Raw genomic sequence first — 17124 nt, forward strand, 5'->3', positions numbered from 1 at the left:
AAAACAACCAGCAGACCAGATTTGCCAACCTCTGGTATAAACTTTATCTATTGATTCAATTGGAAATAGTTGGAGGACAGGGAGGGTGGTGTTTAGAGAGCTCGATCTTTATCCACCACAGTAAGAAGTCAATAGGTAATATCTAATTTTGACATATTCAGAAATAGCCTATTATATATGATATGTAAACATAATGCATATATAATGTAAGCTTATTGTATGTAGAGATTGCAGTAACTACCAGAAGAAGCAGCTAAAAGAGATAAAAAGCAGTTATTGTGGACTTAGGTAGGAGTTAGAGAAGAAATGGGACAGAGAATGGTATTTTTATTATAAACATTTTGGTAGTAGTTGATTTTAAAATTTTGTGTGCATGTATGATTTTATTTTATGAAATTTAATGAGTGGATGAATAAAGGTTGGTCTAACTTTTCAGACGTCTCTGTTCCTACAGGCAGGGTGCCTTTGGGCAATTGAGATAAAGGTGTCCCGTCTTCTGGGTAAATGCAGCCCCGTGTTAGGGGTCATGGCCCAGTCAGTGGAGTCAAGCTACCCTGGAGCAGTGAACACCTGCACCACTGTGTGAGGCTGGTGAAGCCCTCTATGAGATGATGAAGGTTTTAAACCATCCAAGCCATAGGAAAGGATAAGAAATTATGATGGCCCAGACCCTTGACCAGATTCCCATCTCATGTTCAAAGTAGTAAAGTCCCTTCCTGACCACACCCCATCTTCCCTCCTTCCAGATGACTTACTTTTGGAGGGCTTCAGCAACTACACATTCCTCTCCAATGGTTATGTACCCATCCCCGCTGCCCAGGACGATGAGATGTTCCAGGAAACCTTGGAGGCCATGGGGATCATGGGCTTCAATGAAGAAGAACAGCTGTGTAAGTCTTCACACCTAGACTGTAGGGCTGGGGCAGAAACCTGGATTCATGCTCTTGGTTCCACAGGAACCGGTTAGGGACTCTTCTCTGATCAGGATACTTTTCTGCTCTCTGAATTCCCCTACCCCTCAAAAAGGAGGAGAAAGAAAATGAATATTATTGTAGGTGGTTTATTGGTGTTTTTAAAAAGTGAGCGCATAAGCTAGGGCTCTTTCAGTTACAAGTGACCCAAATTGTCTTCAACAAAAAGGAAAATGATTCACTCATAGAGTTGAAAAGTTCAGGGACACTGGTTTCAGGTACAGTGAGTTCTAGGGGCTCAAAGGATGTCTCTACAACCTGGTCTTTCAGCAGCGTTGACTTTAGGTAGGCTATAGTTTCTTGGCAGCAAAATGGCTGCTGCAGCTCCAGCCCTTATATACTTTGGGTTTATGTCCAACAGAGAAGAGCGGAATGGAGTCTCTGTTTGAGTTCCTAAATGGCGTATCACTGACTTTTATTGGTCGCCCTAGGTTGATGTACTCATGGTATCCAGGGTTGTGGAAAGCTCTGGGTAGGTTAGGTCTCTGTTCCATTCTACCTCTAGAGAGGTGGTTGGCCTCATTAGGAACATGTGGGCAGAGGATATGGGAGAGGGAATAACTGAGGTAGCAGTTTTACTTGAGCTCTTCCTGGAAAGGCCGTTCCGGTGATAGACCAATGTTGGTTAATATTATCAACCAATGACCATTTGCTCCTGAGACTAGGACAGCTCATAGAGATACTCTATATCTTCACACTGTGCTTCAAGAAACACTTGTCCTTCTGCGTTAGATGTGCCCCCGTGTTCAAGGTTCTTCTCTTTTGGGAACACCAGGGCAAGGTTGTGGAAAATTTCCCTTCCTTCCCACGCCTCTTTGGAGCCCCAGAGTAGTGCTAAGGTTGCTGAAATGCAGTTATAGGGAGGGGCAGTTCCTCCTGAGATAAATTGGGGCCCAGAAAAAGAACGTTCCATGGATCAGTTGACAAATGGACGGTGTTTGTGGATTTTGGCCGGGGCTCCACGTCAGTCCAATGTTAACAGCATCCCTTTCTGAATAGCATGGCTCTCCAAGAATAACTCATTTTATTTGGGACACAAGTCAGCTTGCTTCTAATCTTTTGCTTAAAAAAAAAAATACAGCTGATAATTAAGTACTTGCTATGTGCCAGGCATTTAATAAATCCACTCCCCCCCCCTTTTTTTAATATACCATAATGTCCAGTTTTATTTAAATAATAAAAACTGGAACAAACTAAAATATGGATTGATAGAGGATTTATTAAATTGTTGTTTGATCTTATTAAAGAGAATGATGGGGCCATTTAAATTGTTTTAGGGAAACATTGGCTTATGTGGAAGTGTTTCTATTTGAAGGGAAGGTACCACAGGAAAAGCAATACTCTAAGTGCTTTCTATGTGTTATTTTATCACAACAGCCCTGTGAGGCAGTTGCTGTTAGCCCCAATTTGCAGATGAGGAAACTGGGCCATAGAGAAGTGAGGAATTTGCCCAAGGAACACAGCGAGTTACTGGTGGAGCTTTCGGTCTTGTGGACTCCCAAGCCCCATGTTGTAATTTTCTGTGCTCTCTTTTTGGTGAATTTTGTCCTTTAACGTCTTTTAAAAATCTGTGTCAGCATCAAGGGATGGGAGCCAAGGCTAGAGGGAGCGCAGTATAGTCTAAAACGCAGACTCACATTATTATCAAATATGCAGAATCCCACCACGAGACATAGTTCCCTTCTCTGCTCCCTTCAGTTTTTCTGATGACTTTCAAAGACAGAGTGGCGGTTTGGCAGCTACTAGGTCTTCAGCCCCTCTCTGGTACTTGCTAATCTCCCTTGCAACTCCAGAGCTTCATAAGGCTCCAGGTGACCATGTCCCTCTGTTTCCTGGAGCTCAGTATCGGAGACATACTCAACCCAGGTCTCAGCTAGCAACAGTGTAGGACTGGAATAATAATGACATAATAGCAATAATGTTTACTGAGCACTGACTGTGGTTAGGTGCTGTGCATTTCATCCTCATGAAGATCCTATGAGGTAGGTGTTTTTATGGGCCTTCAGATGGCAGAACCTCAGGTCACACAGCTGCTAAGAACGGGGCCAGGATGTAACTCCCCGGCCGCTAGTGCCAACACCCCTGCTCAAAGACACTCCCACGCACAGACTAGATCCATTTCCCAGACTCCAGTCATTTGCAATTGACGCCATTTCCAGGTCCCATCTGTATTATTGTTGGCAGAATATTTTTATGCAGAGTGGATTTCTACAGCTCATCTGCTTTGGGCTTTGTCTTAAACAACAATTTCCATTAAATCGCTAACTGTATGCCCTGGTTGTACTATTTCTAATAAATGTTTTAAAGTGGATCTATCCTGTGTGCACCTGGTAGTATACGTGCCGTGGGTTGGGGACCCATTTTTTATTCCTCAGTCATAAATGGTGGTGTATTAGCTGCCTGTGGATGCTGAAGCAAGTCACCCCAGCCACTGGGTGGCTTAAAGCAATCGGGATTGATTCTCTCACAGTTCTGGAGGCTGGAAGTGCAAAATCAAGGTGTCGGCAGGGTTGGTTCCTTCTGGAGGCTGTTAGGGAGAATCCAGCCCAGGTCTCTCTCCTGGCTCCTGGCGGTGCCCGTAATGCTGGCGTTTCTCAGCTGACGGACGCCGCGCTCCCATCTCAGCCTCTGTTGTCACTTCACCGTTTCTCAGCTGACGGACGCCGCGCTCCCATCTCAGCCTCTGTTGTCACTTCACCGTTTCTCAGCTGACGGACGCTGCGCTCCCATCTCAGCCTCTGCTGTCACTTCACCGTTTCTCAGCTGATGGACGCCGCGCTCCCATCTCAGTCTCTGCTGTCACTTCACCTTCTTTTGTGTCTTTTCCTCTTGTTTTTTCATTACACTTGTCGGGTTTAGAGCCCACTAGGTTAATCCAAAGTGATCTCATTTAAGATTATTAACTTAATTAAATCTACAAAGGTCTTTTTTTTTTTCTAAATAAGGCCACATTCACAGGTTCCAGATGGACATATAGGTAATTTTTGTGGGCCACCATTAAACTCACTCCAAGGGGCTACCACCCACCCACCCACCACCCATCTACCCACCTATACGTCCACCTATTTACTCACCTATATGTCCATCTACTATCTAGCACCCACTGGGCCAGGCCCCCTGCTTGCATCATCTTCCCCAGCATAAACTTCATGGGGCAGGTATGACTGCTACCAGCTCTATTTTGTAGATAGGGAAACTGAGGCTCAGCAAGGAAACGCTGGGGTTTGAACTCAGGGCCTGCTAACTCCCGAGTGCCCGCTTTCCATTGCTCCCCAGACTGCTTGCCCTCACCACTCTCGCCATCTGTGCAACCCCATCCAGTTTGCCACTTTTCTTTCTAGTGGCTCTTTTAGCTGGTTCATCTCTTACGGCCGGGGAGTGGTGGCCACTCTGTCTTAAACATGTTGTCTACAGTGGAAAGTGCCTGCTTCTGGCTCCTGAAGCCACAGGAGAGATAAGCCTTCATGGCCTTTAAATTTTTTTTTTTTTTTTTGACAGAGAGTCAGAGAGAGGAACAGATAGGGACAGACAGGAAGGGAGAGAGATGAGAAGTATCAATTCTTTGTTGCGGCTCCTTAATTGTTCATTGATTGCTTTCTCATATGTGCCTTCACCAGGGGGCTTTCGCAGAATGAGTGACCCCTTGCTCAAGCCAGCCAGTGACCTTGGGCTCAAGCCAGTGACCATAGGGTCATGTCTATGACCCCACGCTCAAGCCAGTGACCCCGCGTTCAAGCTGGTGAGCCTATACTCAAGCTGGCGACCTTGGGGTTTCGAACTTGGGTCCTCCACATCCCAGTTCGACGTTCTATCCATTGAGCCACTGCCTGGTCAGGCAGCCTTTAAATTTTTTAAAACTTGATCGCACACTTAAACATGGTTAGATTTCACATAAAAGTCTGGGTTTCTATTATCTTTGGAAAAATTAGAAGTCTGGCAGCACTGGGTTTGCTTCCCCCATGGCCGTGCTTGGAGTAGCAGCTCTTCTTCCGGCAGGATTATGGCCTCCAAGGGTTTACACAGTCCTTCTTGTTCATTTAGACCACAACTTCTCAACTAAGGGGGAGTTGGCTCCCCAGGGGACATCTGGCAGTATCAGGAGACAGTTTTAAGCGTCATAATTCTGAAAGGGGAAACACTACTGCCATCTAGTGGTTAGAGATCAGGGATGCTGCTAATCATCCTGTGATGCCCAAGGCAGCCCCCATAACACAGAATTACCTGGCCCTAAATTTCAACAGTGCCAAGATTGAGAAACCCTAAATTAGTCTGCTTCCCTAGGCTCTGCAGGCATTTCAGCAATTCCTAATTTAGACTTTCAGTTTAAAAAACCACGAGTATAATCCTGGACGATTCACAAAGTCCCTTTCTCAGATGTTATTGTTAAACTGCCTTAGCAGCGTGCTGTCAGCAGCAACGTTGTCCATTTCAGGGGGAACAGTTTCCGCAGTAGTGAGTAGGAGAATGTGGGTGGGTGGTCAGCCAGCAGCCGGCTCTCTCTTTTGCTGAGCTAGGCCAGGGTCCCTACCATATTAGGGCAGCTGTTGCGAAGGGCTGTCACCCCTAATTTGGCCTGAAGAACCAGGGAATGTTGGCATCTCTAGGATTTACTCAGAACACAATGATAATCATCTTGGAATCCTAGGTGATTTTCACCTGAGTTCATAAAGCCAATCATTTACACTAATTCTCCATCCATCCCACCATCCATCTATCATTCATCTTCCTTTCATCTACTGTCCCATTCTTTCTTTTTCTTTTTCTTTTTTTGGGGGAGACAGAGATAGAGAGAGAGAAAGGGACAGACAGGGACAGACAGACAGGAAGGAAGGGAGATGAGAAACATCAATTCTTCGTGCAGTTCCTTAGTTGTTCATATTGTTCCATTCTTTCATCAATCCATACATTTATCAGTCCACTGATTCATCTGTTCATCCTTTATCTGTCCATCAATCCATTCATTGATCCATTACTCCATCCTCTATCCATCTCCCCCACCCCATGTGTGTCTGGACCCAGGCTTTGGGAATACAATGATGACAGGACAGTGCCTGCTCACCAGTAACTCATGGTCTTATGGGATTTCAAACAGAACCCATTTTAACAGTAACATGGCCTGAGTCAGAAAGATTCCAAGGATCTGGGAGCACAGTGTTCAGTCTGGAGACACCTGGACCACAAGTGGGAAAAAACTTCCCCTTTCTTTTTTTTTTAAATTTTTTAAATTTTTATTAATTTTTAATTTATTATGTTTACATGGATTCAAGTGTCCCACTGAATATAACTCCCTCACCCCTACACCTTTGTCCCTTTTTATACCCCCTTTGCCCCCTCCCACTAACTTCTTCCCCCTTTCCTCTAAGATTTGCTGTTTTCTATATTTCTGTGTTATGTATATATAGTTTCACTAATCCCTTTAATTTCTCTGATCCCATCCCCTCATCCCCTTTCCCTCAGACTGCTGTCCCTCTGCTCCCTGTGACCCTGCCTCTGCCTCTATTCTGTTCCTCAAAAACTTCCCCCTTCTTTATCCTAACATGAGCATCTTGCACATCAAGCCAGTATCTGTTTGCAACTACAGGGTTTGGTTTTATTTTTAAAATACCTTTTATTGACATATAACTTACATTTAGGAAATTGTGTATGTCATAAGTGTATATTCAATGAAATTATTTTTGTGACAGAGACAGAGAGAGGGACAGATAGGGATAGAGAGACAGGAAGGAAGAGAGATGAGAAGCATCAATTCTTCATTGAGGCACCTTAGTTGTTCATTTTGATTGCTTTCTCATATATGCCTTGACTGGGAGGCAACAGCAGACCGAGTGACCTTTTGCTCAAGCCAGTGACCTTGGGCTTCAAGCCAGTGACCTTTGAACTCAAGCCAGCAACCATGGAGTCATGTCTATGATCCCACACTCAAGCCGGCGACCTCGGGGCTTTGAACCTGGGTCCTTTGCATCCCAGTCCAATGCTCTATCCACTATGCCACTTCCTGGTCAGTCTGTTCAATGAATTTTTATAGACTGAACACACCTGTGCAACTAGCACCCATTTTAAGAGAATGCTGCCAGCTCCCTCGAAGCTCCCTCACGGTCCTTCTAGTAGCTTCTCCCAATCAAGCATAACCATTGTCCTGACTTCTAACAGCATAGTTTTGCCTGTTCTGTAACTTTTCATAAATGGCCTTGTATGGTATGTCTTGCTGCAGTTGTTGTCTTTTGTTAGCATGTGTGTTTGTCAGATACAGCAATTGTGTTGTTTTTAGTGGTAAATATTTCATTTGCCTTGCTCTTTAGCAGGGGTTGGCCAATGTGTTCTTTGAAGGCTAGACAGTAAGTATTGTAGCCAGTGTGGGTTGCACTGTCTTCTGTTGCAACTTTTCATCTCTGATATTGAAGCATGCAAGCAGTTATAGACAATGTGTAAGTGAATGAGTGCGGCTGTGTTCCAATAAAACTTTATTGACAATGTGTTCCAATAAAACTTTATTTAAAGTGGCAGGCAATGGGGTGGATTTAGTTCACGAGCTATAGTTTACCAACCCTTGTCATACAGTCTAGTATTCCACTGTAGCACAAGGTTTTTAGCAGTCATTTGAAAATACTCTCCCCCAGCCAGGTTTTTTCGGCCCCATTAGCAGGGAGTTGGGTAATTTGGCTTTCTCCTAAAAGCTCAGAATTGACTCTCCTTGGGAGAAACTTGTAGGCTGCCTGATGACTTTTAGACTGCAAACCCCTGGAGCACCTTGGTGTTGACATCTGTGTCTTAATCTGCTCTTCTCTCCCCACGCCAGCCATACTGAAGGTGGTCTCATCTGTCCTGCAGCTTGGCAACATTGTCTTCAAGAAGGAAAGAAATACGGACCAGGCATCCATGCCGGATAACACAGGTGCCCGCCTCCTTGCCCCAGTAATTGACGACCTGGATGACAGGAGGGAGGGTCACATTCAGTCTTTGGTTGTTTTTCTGGATGAGGCTGTTTGGGGTGTTAACAAGAGCTAACCTAAGTTATTTTCACTGACTTCTCTCTCTTTTCAAACTTTTGTTACTGAGGATCTATGGTGGGAAGTTCTTGAATCGAAGTATGGGAGAAAAGAACTAAAAGTTTTAGGTCAGGAAGGCTCCTAGGGAGCATCAATTCTAAAACCCCCATGCCTATGTTTTGTTTAACAAATATTGTTCAGTGTGGACTATGTGCCAGGCTCAGAGATATGGAGGGAACAAGATAGAAACAGCCCCGTTTCTTAGTGCACAGTGGTCTTGCTGTGGAGACAGACTTCAAGCTTCCTTCCTTCCTTCTATCTTCCCTCCCTCCCTCCCTCCTTCCCTCTCTCCCTCCCTCGCTTTCTTCCTTCCTTCCTTCCTTTTTCCTTTTCCAAGTGAAAGAAGGAGAGATAGAGAGACAGACTCCTGCATGCTCCCCGACCGGCAACCCCCGTCTGGGGCTGATGCTTTCCCATCTGGGGCCATGCTCATAACTGAGCTATATTTAGCACCTGAGGTAGAGAATCCATGGAGCCATCCTCAGCTCCCAGGGCCGATGCACTCAAAACAGTTGAGCCATGGCTGCTGGAGGTGAAAAGAGAGAGAAAAAGAGGAGGGAAGAGGTAGAAAAGCAGATGGTCACTTCTCCTGTGTGCCCTGACCAGGAATTGAACCCTGGCATCCACACACTGGGCCAACGCTCTATCACTGAGCCAACCGGCCAGGCCCAGACCTCAAGCTTTCACACAGACAGAATTGACAAATAAAGTATAAGATGCCCAGTTACACTTCAATGCCAGCTAAACACCAGACACTTTTTTTTAGTATTGGAATTATATTATGGAATTATAGAATGTAGAATTATATTTCTAAATATTGCCTAGGACATACTTATAATCAAAAGTGTTTGGTGTTTAGCTGACATTCATGTTTAACTGGGCATCCTGTATTTCTTTTTCTAACTCTGACAGCCCTACCTTCAAACAAGCAGTGTTTTATGTTTTGAAAAGGTCGCCTGGCTGCCACCGAGCTTGGTGGCAGCTGAACCAGAAGGACAGTGTAGGCTCCCAGCCCGCCCACCATGGCCCCAACACCTGCCCCAGGCTATACATTGTGTCGCTTTGGCAAGTCCCCTGGAGTATATTCCCCTCTAGTCCTGTCAGGTGTATTTCACGTGCTACACTCCCCAGTATGAAAGTATAGATTCCTCACTCTGAGGAGAGACTTCAGGGAAAGAGAAACCCAGAAGGCACCCTCGCAGATAGATGGGGCGGGGGGGGGGGGGGCAGCACCCTATAACTACTCCATTTCATTGCCTACCTTGCACATGCGAACTGTTGTGTAACACTAGTTCTCACATTAACAACGCTTTTTTTTAAAAAAGCTTTTAAATGCAGAAATACACACGTTGTTCTATAGCAAGAACCCATGAGTCCACCATCCAGAATTGAAGTTTGTGATTATTTTCTGATACTTCTTTATCTTTAAAATGAAAAAAACCACTACAAATAACACTGACACCCCTTGTTCTCCCAACGGGCCCCCCTCTCCTCCCCACACAGCCCGCCAACCATAATTGTTCTTTACTACCTACCCTAGAGCCTTAGTTTTATTCTTTCACTCACATGTATCGGAACAACTTCTAATGCTGCTTTGTGTGTTTCTAATATATATAAATGACATCATACTAAAGACCTCATGCTTTAACTGGATCTGTTTCCCTACTCTGTACTCACCGTTGTCTAGATCAGGGCTTCCCAGTACTAGCAACACCTAGAGCAGCGGTTCTCAACCTGTGGGTCGCGACCCCGGCGGGGGATGAACGACCAAAACACAGGGTCGCTTAAAACCATCGGAAAACACAGGGGTCGCCTAAAGCCATCGGAAATACATATTTTATTTACACCAAAAGTGTCTCCAGAGTTTGCCAAATGTCCATCCCACGGGGGCAAAGCCATCTCCAGTTAAGAGCCATTGGTCTGGAGAGAGAGAGAAAGGGGGGGATCATTCCTTTAACTGCTATTTGGCATTCCATCTGATGAATACACTATCACATGTCCGTCTGCTCCTGTGTCAGTGGACGTTTAACTGGTTCCCAATATTTTGTCACTGCACACGACGCTGCAGTACATACCCTGGAATAGTGGAATAAATATTTATTGACTGATTAACTATATGATAGGCACGTTATGTCCCTTACCTCATTTAACCCTGTTACAACCCCACAGGGTATCCACCAGCTGACTCTTTTTTACAAGCCGAGAAAAACAAGATTCTAGGAAGTTGTGTGGCTTTTCCAAAATCACATGGCTAAGAAGTAGGAAGGGGGTAGGGCTTGAACCTAGAACCTTGAACCTAAGTCCCTGGTTGGAGCATACCTCCATACCACCCTGTCATTGCCTCTTAGCAGAACCCGGGAGGTGAGATCCCTGATGACAGCAGTTTTTAGGACTTTCTAATGCTGTGTTCACTACTGTCACGCTCCATCTCTTAAATAAAAAACAGCAATGTATGTGCAGACCACAAATATCCTGTGGGATGTGTCTTTCTTCCCAAGCCTTCTCTTTTGTGTGATGCACTTAATATGCTTCTTTTCTGCATCCAGCTGCTCAGAAAGTTTGTCACCTCATGGGAATTAATGTGACAGATTTCACCAGATCCATCCTCACCCCACGTATCAAAGTCGGCCGGGATGTGGTACAGAAAGCTCAGACAAAAGAACAGGTAATGATACACTTCCCACTTATTCCTGTAGAATCTTCCATCCACCCCCCTTCCACTCACCAACCCATCCACTTACCTACCCACTCACCCACCCATCCACTTACCTACCCTCCCATTCACTCACCCACCCACCTATCCACTCACCCATTCACCTGTCCACTCATCCATCCATTCATCCATCCATCCATCCACCTTTTGCTCATCCATCCATCATCTCTCCATCCATCACCTATCCATCCATCTATTCATCCATTCACCTATCCACCATCCATCCTCATTTATCTTTGCATCCATGTATTTATCCATTTATACATCTATACATTATCAATCAATTCATCCATCTTTCTTTCCATCTGTCCATATTTTTATCCCCCGTTGTCCAATACTAGAATATTCAAAGTCCTGTGTCAGGTTTTTAAAATGCCATACTGAACAAGAACAGCGGAGTCCTTCGCCCATGACCTCCTCTTGATCTCTTAGCTGTAGGGACAAGATCTGACCTAAAAGATCCACCTTTAGAAATGACTGTGTACCCTTTCTAGAGGCAGGACTGACCACCTCGAAAGAGTCCCTGGGATAGAGCAGGCTTCTCTGGTCCAGGTCCCTCTGACAGGGAGTGTTTACTTATCCACAGTCATTCCTTAGATCTGACCATGCTTTACTGCTACTTTTCTACTGGTTGCAGAGAGGGTGTAGTTTCCTTCTTGTTTGTTTGATTGGTTTTTAAGGACTGACTGTAAGCAGGAAAAGAATAAAATCTGAGCCGTCAGCTGGGTTCATGTGAAAACACAGCCCATTGGGAATAACCATGCTCCTTCCCTTGCTCCCTCCGCAGGCCGACTTTGCCATAGAAGCTCTGGCCAAAGCCACTTATGAGCGCCTTTTCCGCTGGATACTCAGCCGTGTGAACAAAGCCCTGGACAAGACCCACCGGCAAGGGGCTTCGTTCCTGGGAATCCTGGACATTGCTGGATTTGAGATCTTTGAGGTATAGCTTGGTAGGATCAGAACAGCCAGGGACTTGGCGCTCTGGGGTGGGAGATTGCCTAGGTAAAGTTAGGTTCTTGAGGGTGGAAGAGACAGAAATCTAACAGGGAATGTATGAGTTTGTGAAACTGAGAAGGCCAGAGGTACAGGTGACTCCAACAAGCAGGACCTAATCTCCTGCCAACTCCCTCTCTCTACTGTCCTCCGCATTGACCCTGTTCTCAAGCAGGCGCCCCTCATGGTGGCAAGATGGCTGCCACAGCTCTTGGCGGCCTCTCAGCAACCTTGGCAGTTTCAGCCAGTTCCAACTGTTTCCAACAGTTTCAACCAAAATCTTGGTGTTGCGTCTCATTGACTCGCTCGTGGGAGCTGGGCCACATGGTCGCCTTGGGCCAAGCACGATTTTTAGGGACTTGCCTTACTTCGTTAGTGTAACGTGGCTACTGGCTCTCACTCCATGGGTTGGAGGGAAGAGAACGTCTTGAGGTTGACAGATATTCCAGAACCTATCTACTATAGAATTATTCCCTCTCCAAGCCTGTTTCTACACCTGTGAATAGGGGGTGATAAAATATCTTGCAGTGCATCTTTCCACAAATCATTGTGCATCTAGATGGAGGAGATGAGCCTCCTTAAAACAATATGTATGTAGACCATGTGACAAGAGAACAGGTAAATTTGCCAGCCCCCGTGAACTCTAGGCAGCCTTTGTGAGGGCCTAAGCCCTCTTCGGGTGCTGATAGGGCAGGACAGGCTCTTGTGGAAAGGGTGTCAGGTCCTGGGACTCTGTTCAGCGCGGAGCTTCTCTTCAGGGCGGGGCCGAGTCCTCTGACGTCATCTGTGATGCTCACGGGGTCTCCCTCGCTGTCCCGTGCTCAGGTGAACTCCTTTGAGCAGCTGTGCATCAACTACACCAACGAGAAGCTGCAGCAGCTCTTCAACCACACCATGTTCATCCTGGAGCAGGAGGAGTACCAGCGCGAGGGCATCGAGTGGAACTTCATCGACTTCGGGCTGGACCTGCAGCCCTGCATCGAGCTCATTGAGCGCCCGGTGAGGGCCCGCGTCTCACCCGCATGCGTGTTTGGCCTCCTGCAGCCGGCATGTGGACCCTGCCCTCTCTCCGCGTGTGCACGCTCCCCCCAGCACTGAGTCCTTGTGAACTCAATCACACTTTCCCTGAACCCACATTTTAAATCGAAGGTATTTTCTTTTCTTTTTCCTTCCCTTGCTCCCTTCTTCTCCCCTTTCCCATTCATTTATTTCCAAAATCAAGAGTCTGTGTTTTGCTCACTGATGTATCCCAAACTCCTAGAACCGTGCACATAGGAGATGCTCAATAAATAATTGTTGAATGACTATTTACTGAGCACCTACTATGTGCTGGCCCCCCTCCTTAGGAGCTAGGGATGTAACCGTGAATGAGATGAACTTGGTCCCTGCCCTCCTGGAGGAGCAGGTCATGCAACCACCAAGCAAAGCAACTGACCTGATAGAGCCAACGTGGAGAATGATTGAGAGAGGCCTGCTTTGCACAGAGCAGTCAAGAAACACTTCCCTACTCGGAGCCCAAAGAGCAAAGACCATTCCGGCAGAGTGAATGGCATGTGCAAGTTAGGCTGTGTTCTCCACTTCTTAGTTTAGATCAGTGGTAGTCAACCTGGTCCTTACTGCCCACTAGTGGGCGTTCCAGCTTTCATGGTGGGCGGTAGCAGAGCAACCAAAGTATAAATAAAAAGATAGATTTAACTATAGTAAGTTGTTTTATAAAGATTTAGTCTGCCAAACTTAGCGAAAATCCAACATAAAGTACTTGGTAAGTAATTATTATTATATGCTTTAAATTGCTGTAACTCTGCTTTATAAATTTTATAAAGTAAAGTTACTTCCCTACTTTATAAATCACCATTGCTGTGGAACTGGTGGGCGGTTAGAAAATTTTACTACTAACAGAGATACAGAAGTGGGCGGTAGGTATAAAAAGGTTGACTACCCCTGGTTTAGACTGTCTCCCACAGGGAAGCACTTGACTGAAAGGAATCCTGAGGTCAATTTACATATAAAGCAGGAAGTGTGAAATCTTTGTGATGTTGTGTGTGCCGCCCACCAGGGGGCAGCAGCAAACATGTTCTGTTGGTGGTGTCTGCCCTTATATGCCCAGTGCAGGTGCATTGGACACATGGTAATTTGGGAATATATTCTGGGGAGAGAGGGAGCCAAAATAAAGAGGGCATAAATCATCTTTATAGGTAGGCAGATGTGGGAATAGAACTGGGGGGCTGCTATCTGCTATGCGTGTGTTTGGGTGGCCACGTTTTCCTGGTGAGCCTGAGGCTTGGTCGCTCTAGCTATGATCCTGCCCTACTTGTCCTCCACAGAACAACCCTCCAGGCGTGCTAGCCCTGCTGGACGAGGAGTGCTGGTTCCCCAAAGCCACAGACAAGTCCTTCGTGGAGAAGCTATGCTCGGAGCAGGGCAACCACCCCAAGTTTCAGAAGCCCAAGCAGCTCAAGGACAAAACCGAGTTCTCCATCATCCACTATGCCGGGAAGGTGCCAGCTGGGTGTCCCAGGGCTCCCTCCGTCCCAGGGGGCTCGGGAGGGATGGTCAGAGGAGGGGCACCTTAGGAATGGCAGAACCCAAAGGCACCTGGTGTAATCAGATCCCAAGCAGGGCCTGTTTATGATTTGTCTAAGCATCTGTAAGGAACAAGATATGTATCCTTCAGCCATGGTGGTCAGGTGGTTCTTTCTTATATAGACTCTAAATCCTCCCTGACGTAAGTTAAACCCAATAGTAAGTGCCAACTGGAATGGAGTGACCAATAAACCCAATTTTGGGCTTATTCAATAAGAATCTCCCTTATCATGGCCTTAGGTTTGTGATCGCCAACTTGTATCATCCAGGGAAATCGGTGATGGTTGTCGCCATTGTCATTGTTGACTCTTCCTCCTCCTCCCCGCCCCTCCTCCTCCTCCTCCTCTCCACCCCTCCTCCTCCTTGTCCTCTTCATTATCATCATATCATGGCTATTAATATACAGAACCTTCCCCTGTGGCTCCTGAGCATCCCAGATAATGTAAAGATAGCTTGGTCTGGCTTACAGAATCTTAGTCTTTAATTGACTCTCCAGTATCCCCACTGCATCATGGGAACAGACAATGCCCTAAACCAGGGCTTGGCAATTTGACCCACGGTCTGATTCTGTAAATAAAGTTTTATTGGCACACAGCTGCATCCATTTGTTTACATAATGTCTATGGCTGCCTTTATGCTATAATGACAGAGTTGAGTAGTTGTGACAGATTGACCTGCAAAACTGAAAATATTTACTATCTGGGCCTTTACCAAAAACAGTTTGCCAACTCCTACCCTGTACTCAAGGAAAAGTCTATTCCTTTAGGCACACAGAAGTAACGCTTTTCCTTTCCCCACATTACAAGTGGGGTTTTTTTTAGTCTTCTCTTAGATCACCATAACAACTCACATCCCATAATAACCCACCAGAGATATTTTACTAGTTCCATCCATTTCATAGTCGCCATCATAAGGTGAAAGCTTTGGCCACGGTCAGTATTCAAGTCAGGAGTTTACATCCATATGTCCATATCTGCAAGTTACAAAACTTGTGTTCATCAGAGAGGGGAAAAGAGGTCCCCAAACTTAATTTAAAAAGCAGAATTGTTGTCAGGGCTTCTGTAGATGAGGGAGGACTTTGGGTGAGCGGAGGGTATTTACCATCAGCCAAGCTCTTCACCCTTCAGAGGGCACAGGTGTCATCCCAGTCTCCGGGGAAGGAGGCTGCCAGAGAAGGCTTCCCAGGAGAATGCAGGGAGCAGATGCCAGGCCTCAGCAATGGCTGCCGTTGGCTGATGCCCCACTGTGTGCAGGCCCCTTTAAAGTCCCGATCTGTTGGTCTCTTCACTGGAGCTATGGATTCTGATTGTGACGGCTGTTAATGTCATTTGCCCCCTGACCTTGGCAGATCTAGGAGGGAAAGGGAGGACTCGGGCCGGCCCTTAGGTCGCAGCTCTCCTGCTGAAGCAGGAACACCTGACCGGTGGGGGTGGTTCTTGGCAGGTGGACTACAACGCGAGCGCCTGGCTGACCAAGAACATGGACCCGCTGAATGACAACGTGATCTCCCTCCTCAACGCCTCCTCGGACAAGTTTGTGGCTGACCTGTGGAAGGACGGTAAGGCCCTGCCTGCTGGAGCAGGAGAGCTGACCACCCAGCTCTGGTGGTCCTTCCGGCTGCTCCTGCTGTCACTCCGGCTCCCAGGAGAGGCGGCCCTGAGTGCGGCTGCAAGGGGGCAGTGCTGGCAGGTGCTAGTAACGCCTTGTTGACACATTCAACCACTTCCTGAGTGGTGGCCCCTGAGCCCCTCACCCCCATACCTGGACCCCAGGGCAAAGGTCCTGAGACCAGGCAGTGATGGAGGAAACCGCATCGGAGGCATGGGGAATTAGAGTGCCCCGTCTGGAGTCGGACAGACTGACCTTCTGTCTCATCTGCGCTGTCCGCTTTCCGTCACTCAGGAGCTCTCAGGATTTCCCGAACAGATAATAGTTGGACAGCAGTTGTTAGAGGGGAGGCATTGCTGGCAGAGGAAAGAATAGGGGGTCCCGGGTCTCCCCCCCTCGGGCTGGTCCTCTGGCCTGGTGCAGGGGTGGAAGGCCCCCGAGTGGGGCTGATGCCACCTTTAATGTGCCCCACAGTGGACCGCATCGTGGGGCTGGACCAGATGGCCAAGATGACAGAGAGCTCGCTGCCCAGCGCGTCCAAGACCAAGAAGGGCATGTTCCGCACGGTGGGGCAGCTGTACAAGGAGCAGCTGGGGAAGCTGATGACCACGCTGCGCAACACCACGCCCAACTTCGTGCGCTGCATCATCCCCAACCACGAGAAGAGGGTGAGGCTGCCACCCCGCGCCTCAGGCACCAGAGCGCCCCCTGGGGCCTTCGTCAGGGGCTGCAGGGGAGGGGAAGGCAGGCAGGGGTAGGGGGGACAAGAAGAAAGCCTGCCTCCCCCCGCCAAGGGCTCCATCTGACGTGGGTGGAAGTTTTGAATTTGATACCCGTTCCCCATCCTGGAGGCAGGAGGCAGGGAGAAAAGGAGACCGTCCAGAGACTTGCAGCCCTGGAATTGCTGTGCAAGGTGTCAAATCACTCATTAGTTCATTATTCCAGTAAGTTGATACTTACTGACTCCTACCTGCTCCCGGTGCTGGGGACACAGCGCTGGATAAATTGTAGTCCTTGCCTGCAGGTTTCTTATCGCCTAGGTCAGGGCTGCTGGGCCAGGGGCAGTTGTGCCCTATACCCAGGGGACATTTGACCGTGTCTGGAGACATCTGTAGTTGTTACAGCTGGGAGGGGACTGCTACAGGCCTCCAGGGCATGGAGGCCAGGGACGCTGCTAAACACCCTGTAGGACACAGGACAGCCCCCGGCA

General features: G+C 47.3%; 1 protein-coding gene across 3 annotated transcripts in view; it reads left to right on the plus strand.

Moving 5' to 3' along the window:
* The window catches only part of MYH11 (myosin heavy chain 11), a 134028-nt gene that overhangs the window by 86152 nt on the left and 30752 nt on the right, over positions 1–17124 (plus strand). For all 3 annotated transcript variants that reach the window (XM_066382551.1, XM_066382553.1, XM_066382554.1), the window contains 8 exons: positions 747–890; positions 7768–7863; positions 10564–10682; positions 11518–11670; positions 12549–12722; positions 14048–14221; positions 15750–15864; positions 16389–16582. In XM_066382551.1, the coding sequence (XP_066238648.1) occupies positions 747–890; positions 7768–7863; positions 10564–10682; positions 11518–11670; positions 12549–12722; positions 14048–14221; positions 15750–15864; positions 16389–16582 (1169 nt within the window). The remainder of the gene's footprint in view (positions 1–746; positions 891–7767; positions 7864–10563; positions 10683–11517; positions 11671–12548; positions 12723–14047; positions 14222–15749; positions 15865–16388; positions 16583–17124) is intronic.

This window comes from Saccopteryx leptura, chromosome 4 (assembly GCF_036850995.1).
Source record: "Saccopteryx leptura isolate mSacLep1 chromosome 4, mSacLep1_pri_phased_curated, whole genome shotgun sequence".
In the NCBI taxonomy this organism is placed as follows: domain Eukaryota; kingdom Metazoa; phylum Chordata; class Mammalia; order Chiroptera; family Emballonuridae; genus Saccopteryx; species Saccopteryx leptura.